A 17,898-nucleotide genomic window follows, 5' to 3' on the forward strand; every position below is an offset into this window, starting at 1 on the left:
GTGAGCAGGGCAGTTTCCAGCTCAGGTAGCAGAGGCTTAGGGAGCAAAAACAAGGACCAGCTGTTGGGGGGGAAGGCGGCTAAACGCCGGTGTTTTCATGGAGACTGTAAAAGTATCAAAGGTTTATCTTCTTTAAAGATGTTCACACGCAAAACACCAATTAGAAGAGAGCTGTTTCCTTCTTAAGAAAAAATCTTCCTTCAAGGAAAGGCAGCCTATTGTCAGGATTCACCACCAAGGGCCCAGAGCAAGAGAGGGGCCCCCACAGCCCCAGTTGCTCCTGAGCAGGGGAGACCCCGTGGGCCTCGGTGTCCATTTCTGTGGATTGGGGGGAGGTCACGGGCCACCTTGGGCGTGAGGGTCTCTGGCGCCCATGTGTGTCCCCCGCTGGGTGTGCTGGGCCCGTGGGGGCTGGCGGGTGGGGCGTGAGCGAGGCTGCCCCCTCGTCCCCAGACCCTCGTGCGCTGGTGTGACTCGTCTCCCTGCAAGAATGGTGGCCGGTGCTGGCAGACCAACGCGCTGTACCGCTGTGAGTGCCACAGTGGCTGGACTGGCCTCTACTGTGACGTGCCCAGCGTCTCCTGCGAGGTGGCCGCGCGGCAGCAAGGTAACCAGCCCAGGCTTCCCCGTGCCCACCGGGCGTCCGACCTCTGAGGTCAGGAGGTGTGCTGCCCAAGGCGCGAAGCAGCCCCTGGGGAGGGGAGCTGGGGCCTCACGCTCCGCCCGCCGCCTCCCCTGCAGGCATCAACGTGACCCACTTGTGCCGGAACGGGGGCCTCTGCATGAACGCGGGCAACACACACCACTGCCACTGCCAGGCTGGCTACACGGGCAGCTACTGTGAGGAGCAGGTGGACGAGTGCTCACCCAGCCCCTGCCAGAACGGGGCCACCTGCACCGACTACCCCGGTGGCTACTCCTGTGAGGTGGGCACCCGTCCCTGGGGCGGGGGTGTGTGTGTCTGGCCTGAGTGCCACTAGGGCCAGGCCCTGGGCTGGGAGCCAGTGCGGCAGGGAAGACTAGACCCATAGACGCGTGCTGCACTCAGTCCCATCAGGGGAGGGCTGGGCAATCAGGAAAGACTGCCTGGAGGAGCTGTCCTCTGGGGGCACCTGCAAGAGGAAGACCCTGAGAAGTAGGGCAGGGTTTCCCTCCCCCAGATTCACCCAGCTCTACACTACCACCTTGGGCAGTGAACCGCAGCTTACCAGGGCCCTTACCAGGGTCTCCATCGGGGTCCTGGTAGGAGGGCTTTGCGAGGCAAGAGGGCAGCTCATGGGGCCCCGTCAGCGCACACAGGGGTAGGGGGCCACAACCCGGCTGCCCGCTGAACCGCAGGCCCACGCCTCGCTGTCCTCCTGCAGTGCGTGCCCGGCTACCACGGGGTGAACTGCTCCGAGGAGGTGAACGAGTGCCTGTCCCAGCCCTGCCGGCACGGAGGCACCTGCATCGACCTCACCAACAGCTACAAGTGCTCCTGCCCCCGCGGCACACAGGGTAGGCTTGGCCACACCTGGGGAGGGAGTCTGGCGGGCTGGTTGCCAGCGTCCAGCTCCTGGGCGTCTGACCCCCAGCCGGGGCACACCTGTGGGAGGCGTGGGGCTTGAGAGCGGCCACGTGGGGTCTTATGGCGCCTGGCCTGCAGGCGTGCACTGCGAGATCAACGTGGACGACTGCAACCCCCTCATCGACCCCGTGTCCCGGGGCCCCAAGTGCTTTAACAACGGCACCTGCGTGGACCAGGTGGGCGGCTACAGCTGCACCTGCCCGCCCGGCTTCGTGGGTGAGCGCTGTGAGGGTGATGTCAACGAGTGCCTGTCCAACCCCTGCGACGCCCGTGGCACCCAGAACTGTGTGCAGCGCGTTAACGCCTTCCACTGCGAGTGCCGCGCCGGCCACACTGGTGGGTGCCGCCCTGGTCAGGGGGGTGGGCGGTGCTGGGAGCGGGGGGATCAGTGCCTCACGCCACTCTTGTCCCCAGGACGCCGCTGCGAGTCGGTCATTAACGGCTGCAAGGACAGACCCTGCAAGAACGGGGGTAGCTGTGCGGTGGCCTCCAACACAGCCCGCGGGTTCATCTGCAAATGCCCAGCGGTAGGTGCCATGGGCAGCAGGTGGTGGTGAGGGCTTCTGGTCTGAAGGGGGCAGGAGGACAACCCCCGCTCAGCACACCTAGTGCCCGGGGGTGGCCAGCACCTCCCCGCCCCATCCCGCCGCCCCTCCAGCCTGCGGGTGAGCTGGAGGGCAAAAGGTGGCTCGTGTGTCTGGACTCCACCCTCTGCATTCCCTTCGAGACAGTGTTTCTTGTGTCTTTATGTTTAAAGCGGTTTAGTAGAAAATTGGTGCAGGAGGGTTCCTGTGTAGCCTCGGCCCCTGCACACCCAGCTTTCCCGTTATTAACATCTTGCTCTCCTGTGGGCTTCCCTGGTGGCTCAGACAGTAAAGAGTCTGCCTGCAGTGCGGGAGGCCAGGGTTCGATCCCTGGGTCAGGAAGATCCCCTGGAGAAGGCAATGGCACCCCACTCCAGTACTTTTGTCTGGGAAATCCCATCGACGGAGGAGCCTGGTAGGCTACAGTCCATGGGGTCGTGAAGAGTCAGACACGACTGAGCGACTTCACTTTCACTTTTCACTTTCACGCATTGGAGAAGGAAATGGTAATCCACTCCAGTGTTCTTGCCTGGAGAATCCCAGAGACGGGGGGAGCCTGGTGGGCTGCCGTCTATGGGGTCGCACAGAGTCGGACGTGACTGACGCGACTCAGCAGCAGCAGCAGCAGCAGCAGCAAGTGATCTACACACTGACACGTTAAGTCCAGCCCACTCCATGTCGTGTGTTCCTTGGGTCTGCCACACATGCAGTGCTACGAGCCCCCTGTGCAGGATCCTAAGAGGCTGTTGGCCCTAAAAGTGCCCCAGGCTCCTACTGTGCCCACCCCTCCCTCCTTCCCTCCCAACTCCTGGGAAACCCCCACCCCCGAGCGTTTCGTGTTGACTTTCTTTTAAAAGGAAAGGCCGCCAGCCCTTGTGGGTGGGTGGGGGACACAATGGAGCGGCCAGGCGTGTCCCCAGCACTTGGGGGGGGGGGCCGGCTCACCCCTCACAACCACATGGCCCCTCCCGCAGGGCTTCGAGGGCGCCACGTGCGAGAACGACGCCCGCAGCTGCGGGAGCCTGCGGTGCCTGAACGGTGGCACGTGCATCTCGGGCCCGCGAAGCCCCACATGCCTGTGCCTGGGCCCCTTCACCGGCCCCGAGTGCCAGTTCCCGGCCAGCAGCCCCTGCGTGGGCGGCAACCCTTGCTACAACCAGGGCATCTGCGAGCCCGCCGCTGAGAGCCCCTTCTACCGCTGCCGCTGCCCCGCCAAGTTCAACGGGCTCCTGTGCCACATCCTGGACTACAGCTTCGGGGGCGGCGTGGGCCTCGACATCCCCCCGCCGCAGGTCGAGGAGACCTGCGAGCTTCCCGGCTGCCGCGAGGAGGCCGGCAACAAGGTCTGCAGCCTGCAGTGCAACAACCACGCGTGCGGCTGGGATGGCGGCGACTGCTCCCTCAACTTCGACGACCCCTGGCAGAACTGCACGCAGGCCCTGCAGTGCTGGAAGTACTTCAGCAACGGCCGCTGCGACAGCCAGTGCAACTCGGCCGGCTGCCTCTTCGACGGCTTCGACTGCCAGCGCGCAGAAGGCCAGTGCAAGTAAGGCCCGCGCGGACGCCGCTTAGCGTCCTCGATGTCCCACGGGGCTGGTGGGGGGCAGGCGAGGGGGCCGTCTGCTCACCAGCAGGAGCAGAGCAGGTGGGAGGAGGACACTGGGCTTCACAGGCAGGGGAGCGCACAGCCGGGTGCTGGCCGAGGGCCTCCGGGTGGACAGGGGCAGGCGTGGCCCTGGGGGACCCGGGCGCGGAGGGAGCCCTGAGCTGTTGCCGTGCGCCCCCAGCCCCCTGTACGACCAGTACTGCAAGGACCACTTCAGGGATGGGCACTGCGACCAGGGCTGCAACAGTGCCGAGTGCGAGTGGGACGGGCTGGACTGCGCGGAGCACGTGCCTGAGCGGCTGGCGGCCGGCACGCTGGTGCTGGTGGTCCTCATGCCACCCGAGCAGCTGCGCAACCGCTCCCTGCACTTCCTGCGCGAGCTCAGCCGCCTGCTGCACACCAATGTGGTCTTCAAGCGCGATGCCAGCGGCCAGCAGATGATCTTCCCTTACTACGGTCGCGAGGAGGAACTGCACAAGCACCCCGTCAGGCGCTCCGTGGATGGCGGGGCGCCGCTGCTCCCAGGCGGCGCCGGCAGACGCCAGCGCAGGGAGCTGGACCCCATGGACATCCGCGGGTGAGCGAGCCCCTCCTGGCGGCCTCCATGCCCTGACCCTCAGGGATGCCCCCCTCCCAGAGAGGGCAGCGCTGTCCTCCCGAGATGGGGAAAGAGACCTGGGATTTCAGCTCCCGTGACGGGCGAGCGGCAGAGATGGCATTCCCACCCAGGCTCAGCTCTCACGGAGGCGAAGGACCGGGCTCCGGACACCTCCATCCTTCCGAGATGGGGGCCAAGGCTGCCCGTGGCTCTGCAGGAGCCCACTGCTGGCAGGGGAGCACTCTGAGGAGTGTCCGTGTGAGCACCATGCGTGCCCTGCTGGTGCTGGACACGGCGGGCCCTCAGGGCCAGTGTGCACCTCCAGGCTTGTTCCTGTCCAGACCCAGCCCTCCGCCTCCCCAGGCTGCCCCCCTGGGGTTCTGGGAGCACCCTCTCTCCCCGCCCATCCATCAGGGTGACGCCACAGGAGCCAGAGCCCATCCCTGGGGGGTGTGCCGGCCGGGCGGGTGCCAGGAGTGGGCCGGCGCCCAAGCCCCCTGACCTAGGCTCTGCCCTGCCACCCCAGGTCCATCGTCTACCTGGAGATCGACAACCGGCAGTGCGTCCAGTCGTCCTCGCAGTGCTTCCAGAGCGCCACAGACGTGGCCGCCTTCCTGGGTGCGCTGGCCTCGCTGGGCAGCCTCAACATCCCCTACAAGATCGAGGCCGTGCAGAGTGAGTGGCCGGCCCGCTCCCCCAGCCGCACTCCCATGGGAGCTCTGGACCGTCCTGGGAGGGGTTGTGCGTGGGAGGCGGTCTCCCAGCTCCCCCCGCCACCCCAGGATGCTCTTGTTCTTTGCGCCAGTTGCCACCCATGGGGGTGTGTGTCATGCCATCCAGAGTTGCGGGGGGGCTTTTCTGGGGTTTCCCACCCGGCATGCTCTCACTCCCGTAGCAACAGCTGTCAGCGAGGCTGGCCCAGGGGAGTCCACACATCCGCCAGCAAATTGGGGGGGGAGACTTTTCTCGCCCCACCCCTTCCTCCCGATTTTTCTTTGTTGGGTATTATTTCAAAATCATTACAGGTTTTTTTTTTTTTTTTTTTTTTTTTTAAGAGAGAGAAAGCAAAGAATTGATCGATGTCATGTGAAGTGTTGAAGTTTGTATCTGGAAAATCCCCCTAAATCCTTTGTCTTAACAGCTCGATGCGAGTGCAGCGATTTGAAGTTGCCTAATCCTTCTCCCTTAAAGGAGAAAAAAGTAAAAGCTGTCTCCAGATAGCCGGCTGGTGCAGGAGAGAATTTAGCGATAGTTTGCAATTCTGATTAATCGCGTAGAAAATGACCTTATTTTGGGGGGCGGGATGGAGGCGAGCGGGCGAGGACGCGCCGGGCCGCGGAGCCAGTGCGCTGCCCCCGGCCGCCGGCCTGCCTGGCTGCGCGGCCTGATGTCTGGGCACCCGCCCGCGGCCGCTGTACCCGCAGGTGAGACGGTGGAGCCGCCCCCGCCCCCGCCGCTGCACTTCATGTATGTGGCCGTGGCGGCCTTCGTGTTGCTGTTCTTCGTGGGCTGCGGGGTGCTGCTGTCGCGGAAGCGCCGGCGGCAGCATGGCCAGCTCTGGTTCCCTGAGGGCTTCAAGGTGTCGGAAGCCAGCAAGAAGAAGCGGCGCGAGCCCCTCGGCGAGGACTCCGTGGGCCTCAAGTCAGTGGACGTGGCGGGGCGTCTGGGTGGGGGCCGGGCTTGCGGGAGGCGGGGCTGCCCCCTCCCCTCCTCCGCGGCCCCTCCTGGGGCCCTCGGCATGCGCGGGGCCTGGAAGGGGAGGGGAATCTCCGTGGACCCCCGCTCCCCGCACTTAGTCCCACCTCCCCCCGGCCCGTCACCCCCAGGCCCCTGAAGAACTCTTCGGACGGCGCCCTCATGGACGACAACCAGAATGAGTGGGGCGACGAGGGCCTGGAGGCCAAGAAGTTCCGGGTGAGTCGGGGCTCCAGGGTCCCCACCCCGCCCCGCCCCGCTCAGCCCCACGGGGTGTGACCCTCTGCTCCACGCCCTTCCATAGTTCGAGGAGCCCGTGGTCCTCCCTGACCTGGACGACCAGACAGACCACCGGCAGTGGACCCAGCAGCACCTGGACGCCGCCGACCTGCGCGTGTCTGCCATGGCCCCCACGCCTCCCCAGGGCGAGGCGGATGCCGACTGCATGGACGTGAACGTCCGCGGGCCGGGTAGGTGCGGCTGGCTAGACACCGCCGCCCCCCACCCAGGGCTCCACCCCCAGGAACCTGGTGGCACTGGGCAGCCCGCATTTCCCTGACCTTGTGACCCACCCGCCCCCCTGTCCCAAGCCTCAGGGTCAGTACCTGAAAACTCCCTGGGCCTTGGAGGGGGTGAGAACCCCCAGGAGTTGGTCATCCTCCTCATGGCTTCCCCTCTCGGAGTGCAGGTCTCAAACCGCGCTCTGCGCTCTGAGTTGGTTTCTTCTTTCAAAATGCGTCTTTTGAGACATCCAGAGTGCCTGTTAGCTTACCTCCTCTGTCTCCTGGACGGGGCTGTGGGTGAAGGTCTCGGGCAGGTCAGGAAGCAGAGCCCACCAGCTGCCTGCAGCTGGACTTGGTTCTGCCCTCGGGGAGCTTGGACAGATTGCATTGGCGTTGGGCAGTGTGGCTGTGTGCACTGGGCCTCCGTGGGCAGCGCCCCCGCTGAGGTCTGTTATCCCTGGGAGCAGCTGCCAGGGGCCAGCCTTCCTGACCTGGCCCTGTCCCCGTCCTGCCCCCCTGCAGATGGCTTCACGCCCCTCATGATCGCCTCCTGCAGCGGAGGGGGCCTAGAGACAGGCAACAGCGAAGAGGAGGAGGACGCGCCCGCAGTCATCTCGGACTTCATCTACCAGGGTGCCAGCCTGCACAACCAGACGGACCGCACCGGCGAGACCGCCCTGCACCTGGCCGCCCGCTACTCGCGCTCCGACGCAGCCAAGCGCCTGCTGGAGGCCAGCGCGGACGCCAACATACAGGACAACATGGGCCGCACCCCGCTGCACGCGGCTGTGTCTGCCGACGCACAGGGCGTCTTCCAGGTGGGCAGCCATTCACGTGCCTTTCTGCGCGCCCTTGCCTGCCTTCCCTCCTTCCTGGTCTGGCCGCAGAGCCCTGATGCCAACCCTGGCCAGAGCAGGGGCAGCTGGGGTTCCCCCCGCACCCCAAACCTTTGCACCCTAGAGGGGGTGTGAGGCCAGGGAGGGTGTCAAATCCCCTGTATCGTCCCCTCAGGCAGCCAGGCTGGTGGCGCTAAAGCAAGAGAGGCCCCAGGGACCTACAGGGGCAGGGCCTCCTCACCCTCACCCAAGATAGGCCCGTCCCCTGTGCCTGCCCCTCCCGGCCCCCATGCCCTCCCCTCTTTGGCTGGAGGCATCGATCGCCTCTGGCGGTGGAGAGAAGGGCTAGAGGTTGCTGTTTGCTGCCTGTGAGCAGTGGGTGGGGGGCGGCTCTGGCCTTGCTGGCCTTCCAGGATGAGGATAGATTAGGGACGTGGGTGCTTGGGTCTCTGGGGAGCATCCCTGGCAGAAGCAGCTTTTGAAAGCTGCCTGCCAGTCTCTTGGCCACAAACCCCCAGGCCCCGGGCCATGCTGCTCTGCAGAGACAGGCAGGTAAATGGGGCACAAATAGGGGGTGTCACAAAAGTCTAATGATTTCTGACATGTTGTCTTTTATGGAAATGAGAGATTGGGGACAATTTAAATGAGCCCCTGGAGGCAGGCCCTGGCCGAGTTTGCCCGGGCAGTCTCTGTGGCACGTAGAGACATTCCCTTGGGCGCTTTTCGGGGAGAGCCCGGTCCACACACAGCTCTTCCCCAGCTCCTTTCGTCCCCCCTCCCACCCCCGAAACAGTGGCCGTTCTTCTCTCTCGTGCTCCGGCCCCACCCCGCCAGCAGAGCCTGGTGGAGTTCTGCCCACTCCCCGGGCTCCCACGCCACACGTGTCTGGGCTCCCTGGGGCCGCCTGACCCCAGGAGGGCTGCATCTGAGTCAGGGGTTGGGTCCCAAGCACGTGTCCAGGAGCGGGCAGGGGCCTCGCACTCACACTTGCTGAGCCCGAGACTGTCCCTGTGGTCCAGATCCTGATCCGGAACCGAGCCACCGACCTGGACGCCCGCATGCACGACGGCACGACCCCGCTGATTCTGGCCGCACGCCTGGCCGTGGAGGGCATGCTGGAGGACCTCATCAACTCCCACGCCGACGTCAACGCCGTGGATGACCTGGGTGAGCCCGGATGGGCCGGAGAGGGGGCACGCCACGGCTGCCTGCCCACCCCTGACCCGCCTGCCAACCCCTGACCCGCCTGCCGACCCCTGACCCGCCTGCCAACCTCTGACCTGCTTGCCGACCCCTGACCTGCCCTCTGCTCCCCTCGCAGGCAAGTCCGCCCTGCACTGGGCAGCCGCGGTGAACAATGTGGAGGCTGCTGTCGTGCTGCTGAAGAACGGGGCCAACAAGGACATGCAGAACAACAAGGTGGGCTGGCTGGCGAGACACTTCCCCTCTGCCACTCCTTCCCGACCGGGGGACCCCCAAGCCATGACTTCAGCTTCTGGGCCTCGGCTTCCTAACCCGTTAAGTCCCAGGAGAAGCTGCGGGAAAACAGAGACGTGGGTGCCCGTGTGGTCGGCGCTCCCTGCCTCCCTCTGGCCACATTACCAGTCCCCTCCCGGGCCCAGGGCACGGGCAGCTGCAGCTGTCCACCCCCCCCATGTCACTGACCTGCACCCTCACCTCTGTCCTTGGCTGTCACTGGCCGGGACGGGTTGACCCAGATGGTGCACGCTGAGCCAAGAGGCTGGTGGGCAGGGTGGGGGGCTCTGCGTTGCCAGGCCCCCAGATGGGACGGTGAGTGTCCACCTTCTACACGTGGACCGCCTCTGGTCTCTCTCAGCCTTGCCACAGTCTGTCCCCAGAGTCTGAGTATGCTCTTTCCTTCCTGCCCAGCCCCAGCCTGGCCCTGAGTCCCCTGTGCTTGTCTTTGGGCTCCTGTGTCCCCGGACCCACCCCTTCCTTCACTGACCCCTGAAGGGATCTCCTGTTCTGGGGGAGGGGCGCAGGGGATGCTGTTGGGCCTGGTCACTTCTGAGTCTGCCATGGGGCAGAGGCATCATCCCGTCTCCTTCTGGGGAGACAGGGTGACTGGCGGCAGGGACCGCCGTGGCGGGGCGGTAGCTGCAGCCAAGGCCACGTGTGTGCCAGGCAGACACCGTCCAGCCTCACCCCACACAGCAGCCTCGGGGGGCATACGTGGCATGTCCACTGTACAGATGAGAAAACCACGCCCTGGGGACAGAGCTAAGATGTCAGGGTTCCTCGGAGACCAACGGATGCCCACAGACACACTTTAGTGACCCCACAGCCCCTGAAATTGTGGCAGGGTCTCCATCTGTGTGGTTTTGGAGGAGGGGAAGGGGGGACACATTCTGTTAGATTTCCCAAAGGGCTTCCCTGGTGGCTTGGGTTAAAGCGTCTGTCTGCTTGCAATGCGGGAGACCTGGGTTCGATCCCCTGGAGAAGGAAATGGCAACCCACTCCAGTATTCTTGCCTGGAGAATCCCATGGATGGAGGAGCCTGGAGGGCTACAGTCCACGGGGTCGCAAAGAGTTGGACACGACTGAGCGACTTCACTTTCTGACGCCGTGAAGGTAGAGCCCCACTGGTTTAGAATATAGGATCCCACAGGGCCTCTGAGTGGGTCTTAGAAGATGCGTTTAAGGTGTTTTTGTTTGTAAGACGTAATAGTGATGGTAGGACCCTAGGGGGAGGGTTGAGATGAGGTGCTTCCCCTCCGCAGCAGGGTGGAGGCGGGGCTGACCACTGGCCCATCTGGTGACTGGTGACCCCTGCACCTGCCCCCATCTGCTCCCCCCAGGAGGAGACACCCTTGTTCCTGGCCGCCCGAGAGGGCAGCTACGAGACCGCCAAGGTGCTGCTGGACCATTTCGCCAACCGGGACATCACAGACCACATGGACCGCCTGCCTCGCGACATCGCGCAGGAGCGCATGCACCATGACATCGTGCGGCTGCTGGACGAGTACAGCCTGGTGCGCAGCCCCCCACTGCATGGCGCCACCCTGGGCGGCGCGCCTACCCTGTCGCCCCCGCTCTGCTCGCCCAACGGCTACCTGGGCAACCTCAAGCCCCCCATGCAGGGCAAGAAGGCCCGCAAGCCCAGCACCAAGGGCCTGGCCTGTGGCGGCAAGGAGCCCAAGGACCTCAAGGCTCGGAGGAAGAAGTCCCAAGATGGCAAGGGCTGCCTGCTGGACAGCGGGAGTGTGCTGTCGCCCGTGGACTCCCTCGAGTCCCCCCACGGCTACCTGTCAGATGTGGCCTCCCCGCCCCTCCTGCCCTCCCCTTTCCAGCCGTCTCCCTCCGTGCCCCTCAACCACCTGCCCGGGATGCCCGAGGCCCACCTGGGCGTCAGCCACCTGAGCGTGGCAGCCAAGCCCGAGATGGCGGCGCTGAGCGGGGGCAGCCGGCTGGCCTTCGAGGCAGGGCCACCACGCCTCTCCCACCTGCCCGTGGCCTCCGGCACCAGCACGATCCTGGGCGCGGGCGGCAGTGGGGGCGGTGGGGCTGTGAATTTCACCGTGGGTGGAGCCGCGGGCTTGAATGGCCAGTGCGAGTGGCTGTCCCGGCTGCAGAATGGCCTGGTGCCCAACCAGTACAACCCGCTGCGAGGGGGCGTGACGCCGGGCACCCTGAGCACACAGGCTGCTGGCCTCCAGCATGGCACGGTGGGCCCGCTGCACGCCCCCACCCTGTCCCAGGTGATGAGCTACCAGGCCCTGCCCAACACGCGGCTGGCCTCCCAGCCTCACCTGGTGCAGACGCAGCAGCTGCAGCCACAGCAGAACTTACAGATGCAGCCGCCGAGCATGCCGCCGCAGCCAAACCTGCAGCCGCCGCAGCCGCACCTCGGCGTGAGCTCGGCCACCAGCGGCCACCTGGGCCGGAGCTTCCTGGGAGGGGAGCTGAGCCAGGCGGACATGCAGCCGCTGGGGCCCGGCAACCTGGCGGCGCACACCGTCCTGCCGCAGGACGGCCAGGTCCTGCCCACGTCGCTGCCGTCCACGCTGGCCCCGCCCACGCTGGCCCCGCCCATGACCACCGCCCAGTTCCTGACGCCCCCCTCCCAGCACAGCTACTCGTCCTCCCCGGTGGACAACACCCCCAGCCACCAGCTACAGGTGCCCGAGCACCCCTTCCTCACCCCGTCCCCCGAGTCCCCCGACCAGTGGTCCAGCTCCTCGCCACATTCCAACATCTCCGATTGGTCCGAGGGCATCTCCAGCCCGCCCACCAGCGTGCCGTCCCAGATCGCCCACGTCCCGGAGGCATTCAAGTAAACAGCCGGCTGCCCCCAGGACCCTGCGCTTCCTTTCCCAAGCCCTGCTGGGGCGTGTGCGTGCGCTCCATGAATGCCGGGGCCGACCAAAGGAGCTTTTTTTCAACAAATGTGTTTTTATACAAAATAAGAGGACAAGGATTTTTAATTTTTTTTTTTAGTATTTATTTATGTACTTTTATTTTACATGGAAACACTGCCTTTTTATTTATATGTACTGTTTTGTATGGCATCAGGTAGAAACTTTTATCTGCTCCGAGAAAATAAACTAGTTCTCAGTCATGATTTTCCTACTTAGGATAAAGACTCCTAGGTATTTGTAAAATATAAACAAAGATTCATGATGTGCAAATGCCATTTATTTATTGATTTCCTCTTTTTTGAATCCCAAAAGAAATGATGTCAGACAAGGGTGGTTTGAGCCAGCATTGTTTAGAAAGCTCCAGGGGTGCCCAGGGCCTGCTTTGATTTCCCCAGACATCCCCTCACCCCCACCTCCAAACCTGGACCACCCTCCTTCCAGGACCGCCTGCATCTTAAGAAAAGATGCGTCTAGAGAAAGAAAAGCAAGCCTTTTACTCTCTTGGCACGTGGGTTACTTTGTACCTGAAGTAGGAAAGTAAAATGTAAAATGATGTGGTTCGTGCATTTCGGTTGTACTTCTAAACTTTTTAAAGATATGTCTCTCAAAACGTGTTCTTGGGGTATGCCAAGGGTACATTTCATGGTACCAGTCATGAATCTTTGTTTCAGGTTCAGTATTACGTAGTTGTTCTTTGGTATTGTGAGTTCTTGTTCTTTCTGGAGGCTCCCCTGCCCCTCGCCCCCGCTGATGTTTAAGCATCATGTGAGAAGTCGGAGGTGTGGCCATGTGGTACCCACCTTGGACCCCACGTTGGGGAGGCCTCCCCCTTCCTGGGGAAAGACACTGCCGGGCCGCCTTGTTGGAGGCACCTCAACTTGAACTGCATCTCCCAGGTTCAGCGGAAGATGAACTGGCGCCCCTGCGGCCCAGTGCTGACGGGCCTGGTTTTTATAGGAGACTTGGAAAAATGTGGGCGTGTCCAGCCTCAGTGCTCAGAGACCCTGGTGCCAGGGCCTGGTGCGCCCTGCGGTGCTCGGGTCACCAGGAGCCTGCTCGCGGGCCACCACTCCCAGCACCCAGGGTAGAGCAGATTTTTACATTATCAAGTATAAGCCTGTGGCAGATACATATCTGTAAATACATTTTTAAAGGGTGATTTTGTTTAAGAAATCTGATTGGACAACTCTGTCAGGGTCGTGCTGATAAGGGATGCCAGAACCCAGGCCCCACGACCTGCAGCTGCCGAACCGTAGCTCCTGAGAGCAAAGCCGGGGGGTCCCGCCGCCCACCGCACTGAGTCTGCTGCCCCAGCCTCGCCGGGCGTGCTGTGGGGCCACCCCTAGTGGGCACGATCAGACTCTTCCTAAGATGTGGTTTCTTTTTGTGTTTTATAAGATAGAGTGTAGTTTACATAAAAAGAAAACTTTTTTAAAAAGTTATCTACCTACAAAACTGTAGGTGATTAAAATGATGTATTTTTTTTTCATCTTTTTTGTTAACAGATTTGCAATAAAAATGATTCCGATGGTCGTCCAGATTTTGCTAAACTCGACTGTGGTCCTGGCTTGCTTTCTGAGAGGGAGGGAGAGCGAGAGAGAGGGAATGCCAGCCCTGGCTCCTGGGTGCCAGGGTCACTTTCTCGGGTCAGGTATCCAGTGTCCATCTACCCTGGCAGGCCCTGTGCAGCGGGGCAGAGACTCCATAGGGAGCAGAGCACACGCAATCCCTAAACCAGGCTTTTGGCTGTCTCTCAACTGTCTGGGTCACGGAGGGTGAGGCACCACTTACTAGCCTGGGGACCACCGCTGCTGGCAGGAGGGGCACAAGGAAGGATCCAGACCCCGGCCTGGGGCAGAGAGAGCCCAGGGACATCTGAGCAGGGGAGCCCTGGGGGGCGGGGGTGGTGACATAGTGAGTGGGGTAAGTCCTGTGACTCCCAAGGAGTGCAGGCTGGGCAGAACCACTGTCTCAGGAATCCCCAACTGGGCCATGAGGCACAGGGCTCTGATCTTCCTCCCTCCTCCCTATGCCTTCCTCCCTACGCCGGCTCTACCTGCCCCCGCCCCTTCTCATGACCCCGCCCCTTCTCATGACCCCGCCCCTTCTCCGCCTGGCCCCACCTCTTCTCTGCCTGGCCCCGCCTCTTCTCTGCCTGGCCCCGCTCTTTGCCCCTTCTCCATCTGACTCTGCCCCTTCTCCACTGTACCTTACCCCTTCTCTACTTGGTTCCACTTCCCCCCTACCTGGCTCCTCCCTTTCTCTACCTGGCCCTGCCCCCGCACCAGTGGCTTCAAAACAGATTAACAGTCCCCTGACCTTTTGAACTGTGGTGTTGGGGAAGACTCTTGAGTGTCCCTTGGACAGCAAGGAGAGCCAACAAGTCCATCCTAAAGGAAATCATTCCTGAATATTCATTGGAAGGACTGATGCTGAAGCTGAAACTCCAATACTTTGGCCACCTGATGCAAAGAGCTGACTCAATGGAAAAAGACCCTGATGCTGGGAAAGATTGAAGGCAGGAGAAGAAGGGGATGGCAGAGGATGAGATGGTTGGATGGCATCACTGACTCAATGGACATGGGTTTGAGTAAACTCCGGGAGTTGGTGATGGACAGGGAGGCCTGGTGTGCTGCAGTCCATGGGGTCGCAAAGAGTCGGACATGACTGAGTGGCTGAAATGAACTGAACTGAACTGAACTGACCACCTTGAGGGACACTCAAGAGTCTTCTCCAACACCACAGTTCAGAAGGTCAGCGCACTGTTAATCTGTTTTGAAGCCACTGGCGTTGCAAAGTGCCACCTGTCCCTGGCGTGGCCCATCTGGGCACAAGGGTGAACCCAAGATTTTCTCACTGAGTGCAGATGCTTCATTTCTGGGACAAGAGATACTGGGAAATGGAAAATGGCAAACGGTGAACTTTCATCTTGGAAGGGGCACTCAGCCTAAATTCTGCCCAAAGAACTCCCAGCACCCTTAAGTTACACTCCTAGGTGCACACCCAAGAGAAGTGGAAACAGGCTCTATAACCGGTGCTTCTGCACATGTGCTCGCAGCAGCCGAGAGGTGGGAGCAACCCAAATGCCCATCAGCTGCCGCCTGCTGAACCAAGTTGGTAGGACCACACTGTGACGGCTGATTTTATGTGTCAGCATGGCTGGCGGTGGGGGAAGGGGGCTCAGATTTGGCCACATGTGAGGGATGAGCTTAGCATTGCAATCTGGACTGAGTAAAGCAGATGCCCCCGCCCCTGCCCCCATGCGGGTGGGTCTCACCCAATCAGGTGAAGAAGGTATGAATAGAACAGAACGGCTGAGGAGGAGGGACATCCTGCCGCCTGACTACTGGAGCTGGAGCATCTGTTTCTTCCTGCCTTCAGAGTCTCCATAATCATATGTGTCAGTTCCTTGTTATAAATTTCTTTATGTATTGATACACCCTGTTGAGAGTTGGACCATAAACAAGGCTGAGCACCGAAGAATTGATGCTTTCAAATTGTGGTGCTGGAGAAGACTTTGCAGAGTCCCTTGGACAGCAAGGAGATCAAACCAGCCCATCCTAAAAGAAATCAACCCTGAATACTGATTGGAAGGACTGATGCTGAAGCTGAAGCTCCGATACTTCGGCCATCTGATGCAAAGAGTTGACTCACTGGGAGAAGACACCAATGCTGCGAAAGATTGAAGACAGAAGGAGAAGGGGCGACAGAGGATGGAATGTTTGGACAGTATCACCGACCCAGTGGACACAAACTTGTGCAAACTCCAGGAGATAGTGAGGGACAGGGAAGCCTGGCGTGCTGCAGTCCATGTGGTTGCAAAGAGCTGGACGTAACTGAGCTATTGAACAACACCATCCTGTTGGCTCTGTTTCTCTGGAGAGCCCAGACTAAACACACACGTGATGGCCTGTTGTGTGTGTGTTAGTCACTCAGTCATGTCTGATTCTGTGCAGTCCCATGGGCTGTAGCCCACCAGGCTCCTCTGTCCATAGAATTCTCCAGGCAAGGATACTGGAGTGGTTTGCCACTTGCTCCTCCAGGACAGACTATTTTCAGCCATAAAAAGAAATGAAGTGACCAACACAAGCTACAGCTCTGTCAAAATGCAGAAAGACCACGCTGGGTGAAAGAAGCCAGACACCAAAGGCTGTGTGCTTCCATTTGTATGAAACATTCAGAGTAAACAAACCCAGAGAGGCAGAAAGCAGATGAGTGGTCCCCAGGGCTGGGAGCTGTGGGGACTGGGCAGTGAATGCCCAGTGGGTCTGGGGCATTACTTCCGGTGATGAAATGTCTTGGAACTTGACAGAGGTGGTGGTTGCACATTTTGGATATGTTAAATGCCATTGAATTCGCTGTAAAATGGTTAATTTCATGCTCCATGAATTTTACCTCAATTATTTTTTTTAAAGAAAGAACTCCTAGCAGTGTTTGTCCTCCCAAGAAGTTCCTGGTAGTTGTGGGATTCCCTCAGAGGTAGCAGGACAGGCCTCAGGGGACCTGTGGGCCTTAAGGAGCACCTCACTTCTCCCTCAAACCCTCGGGCCCCCAGCAACAAGGAGAGCGATGCCATGTCAGGTTTAAACTGGGCATGCCCAGAACCCGGCCCTGCCCATCGCCTTGCGGGCAAGATCCTGGGGGCAGACCAACCACGGCCACAGGCTGAGGGCTCTGCCCTCCCCTGCCTGAACCTCCCCTGATGCCCAGGGACGCAACCCTCAGCTGTGCTCGGGCTCAGAAGCACCGGCAGGGATTCCCCAGGCCCCAGGGAGCCCACTGCAGGCTGAAAGACACCCCGAGACCTGCTCACTGGGGCCTGAACCTGCTCCCACAGCCTCAGCTCCGCTGCCCACCAGCATTTCTGCAGTGCACCGTTCTCATCCTGGACACACAGTCTGAGCCAGCCTGCTCCACCAGCCGTGCGTTGTTGAAAGGACCCCTCCCAGGCCACGGTGCACCTCCCACAAGGGAAAGGGTGCAGCCTCTCCCTTGGGGCTGGACTCAGCCAAGACAGCCCTGGCCTGGGGGTCTGGCTTGTTCTGTCTTGGGGCTCTGGTTCTCCCAAATTCGTACGTGGAAGCCCCAGCTCCCAGGACCTCAGAATGTAGCTGTCTCTGGAGACTGGGCCTTTAAAGGGGTAATTTAGGGAAAGTGAGGTCGGTGCGGGGGGGCCCCAAGACACTGTGACTGGGGTCCTCAACAAAGAGGCGATCGGGACACAGACTCGCACAGAGGGAGCAGTGGAGACCGGGGCGAAGGTGGCCGCCTCCCAGCCCAGGAGGGAGGCCTCAGGAAATCCGCTTTGCCAACAGCTTGGTCTCGGCCTTCTGGCACTCAGAACTGTAAGAATTGAATTTCTGTTAAGCCACTGACCTGTGGCACTTCTGTTTTTTTAGCCATGGGATCTTAGTTTCCTGACCAGGGATTGAACCCAGGCCCTGGAAGTGAAAGCTCTGGGTCCCGACCACTGGAGCACCAGGGAATGGTGCGTGGCACTTGTTCTGGCAGCCCTAGCAGATAGATATCCCCAGACATTCCAGTGCTACGTGCATGCCCATGGCCTGCACGGCCACGGCCCCCTCCCCTCCTCGTGGTGTCCCACCCCAGGGGTCTGGAGACTTGTGCTTTTCAACACGCAAAACACATGAGGTCAACACAGAGTGGCCAGTCCACCCTCCTGCCATGCCCTCCTCTCCCGACTGCTCACCAGGGGCGGAGGTGGGGGGGGCACTTTTCTGGAGGCCTCCAGGGTGATTTAGAGCAGCGCTGTCTGCCAGAAAGGCAATGCAAGCCACGTGTGCAATTTCAAATATTTTAGCAGCCATGTTAAGTGCAAAAAGAAATGGGTGAAGTTTATTTAGTAATATATCTTAGTTAATCCAACAGACCCAAAATATTGTCACTTCAGCACGTAACTGACACAAAGTTAATGGGATCTTTTACCTTCTTTGGGGGTAGGAGGGGGACTGTCTTTAAAAGATCGTGGGTGTTCCAGGCTTACGGCGCACCTCAGTTTGGACGGGCCACAGTCCAGGTAGTTGACCACCACATGTGCGCACGGCCACCACGCTGGGCAGTGTGGATTAGGTGGTCAGGATGGCTGGCAGCCCCTCAGCCCTGCGGAAAA

General features: G+C 61.1%; 1 protein-coding gene across 2 annotated transcripts in view; it reads left to right on the top strand.

Annotated features, from left to right (window-relative positions):
- NOTCH1 (notch receptor 1) overlaps positions 1 to 13,282 on the top strand; it is a 45,547-nt gene extending 32,265 nt beyond the window's left edge. The window contains exons 20-34 of one of the 2 annotated variants that reach the window (XM_068974784.1): positions 454 to 607; positions 742 to 926; positions 1,365 to 1,497; positions 1,646 to 1,903; positions 1,982 to 2,094; positions 3,126 to 3,697; positions 3,939 to 4,334; positions 4,882 to 5,030; positions 5,780 to 5,996; positions 6,182 to 6,269; positions 6,355 to 6,520; positions 7,076 to 7,371; positions 8,409 to 8,556; positions 8,711 to 8,808; positions 10,209 to 13,282. In XM_068974784.1, the coding sequence (XP_068830885.1) occupies positions 454 to 607; positions 742 to 926; positions 1,365 to 1,497; positions 1,646 to 1,903; positions 1,982 to 2,094; positions 3,126 to 3,697; positions 3,939 to 4,334; positions 4,882 to 5,030; positions 5,780 to 5,996; positions 6,182 to 6,269; positions 6,355 to 6,520; positions 7,076 to 7,371; positions 8,409 to 8,556; positions 8,711 to 8,808; positions 10,209 to 11,687 (4,452 nt within the window). In that variant the 3' untranslated portion in view covers positions 11,688 to 13,282. Of the gene's footprint in view, positions 1 to 453; positions 608 to 741; positions 927 to 1,364; positions 1,498 to 1,645; positions 1,904 to 1,981; positions 2,095 to 2,648; positions 3,698 to 3,938; positions 4,335 to 4,881; positions 5,031 to 5,779; positions 5,997 to 6,181; positions 6,270 to 6,354; positions 6,521 to 7,075; positions 7,372 to 8,408; positions 8,557 to 8,710; positions 8,809 to 10,208 lie in introns of those variants that run through there. The other variant, XM_068974793.1, reaches the window with a different exon arrangement.
- The last annotated feature ends 4,616 nt before the right edge of the window (positions 13,283 to 17,898 follow it).

This window comes from Capricornis sumatraensis, chromosome 1 (genome assembly GCF_032405125.1).
Source record: "Capricornis sumatraensis isolate serow.1 chromosome 1, serow.2, whole genome shotgun sequence".
NCBI classification, from domain to species: Eukaryota; Metazoa; Chordata; class Mammalia; order Artiodactyla; family Bovidae; genus Capricornis; species Capricornis sumatraensis.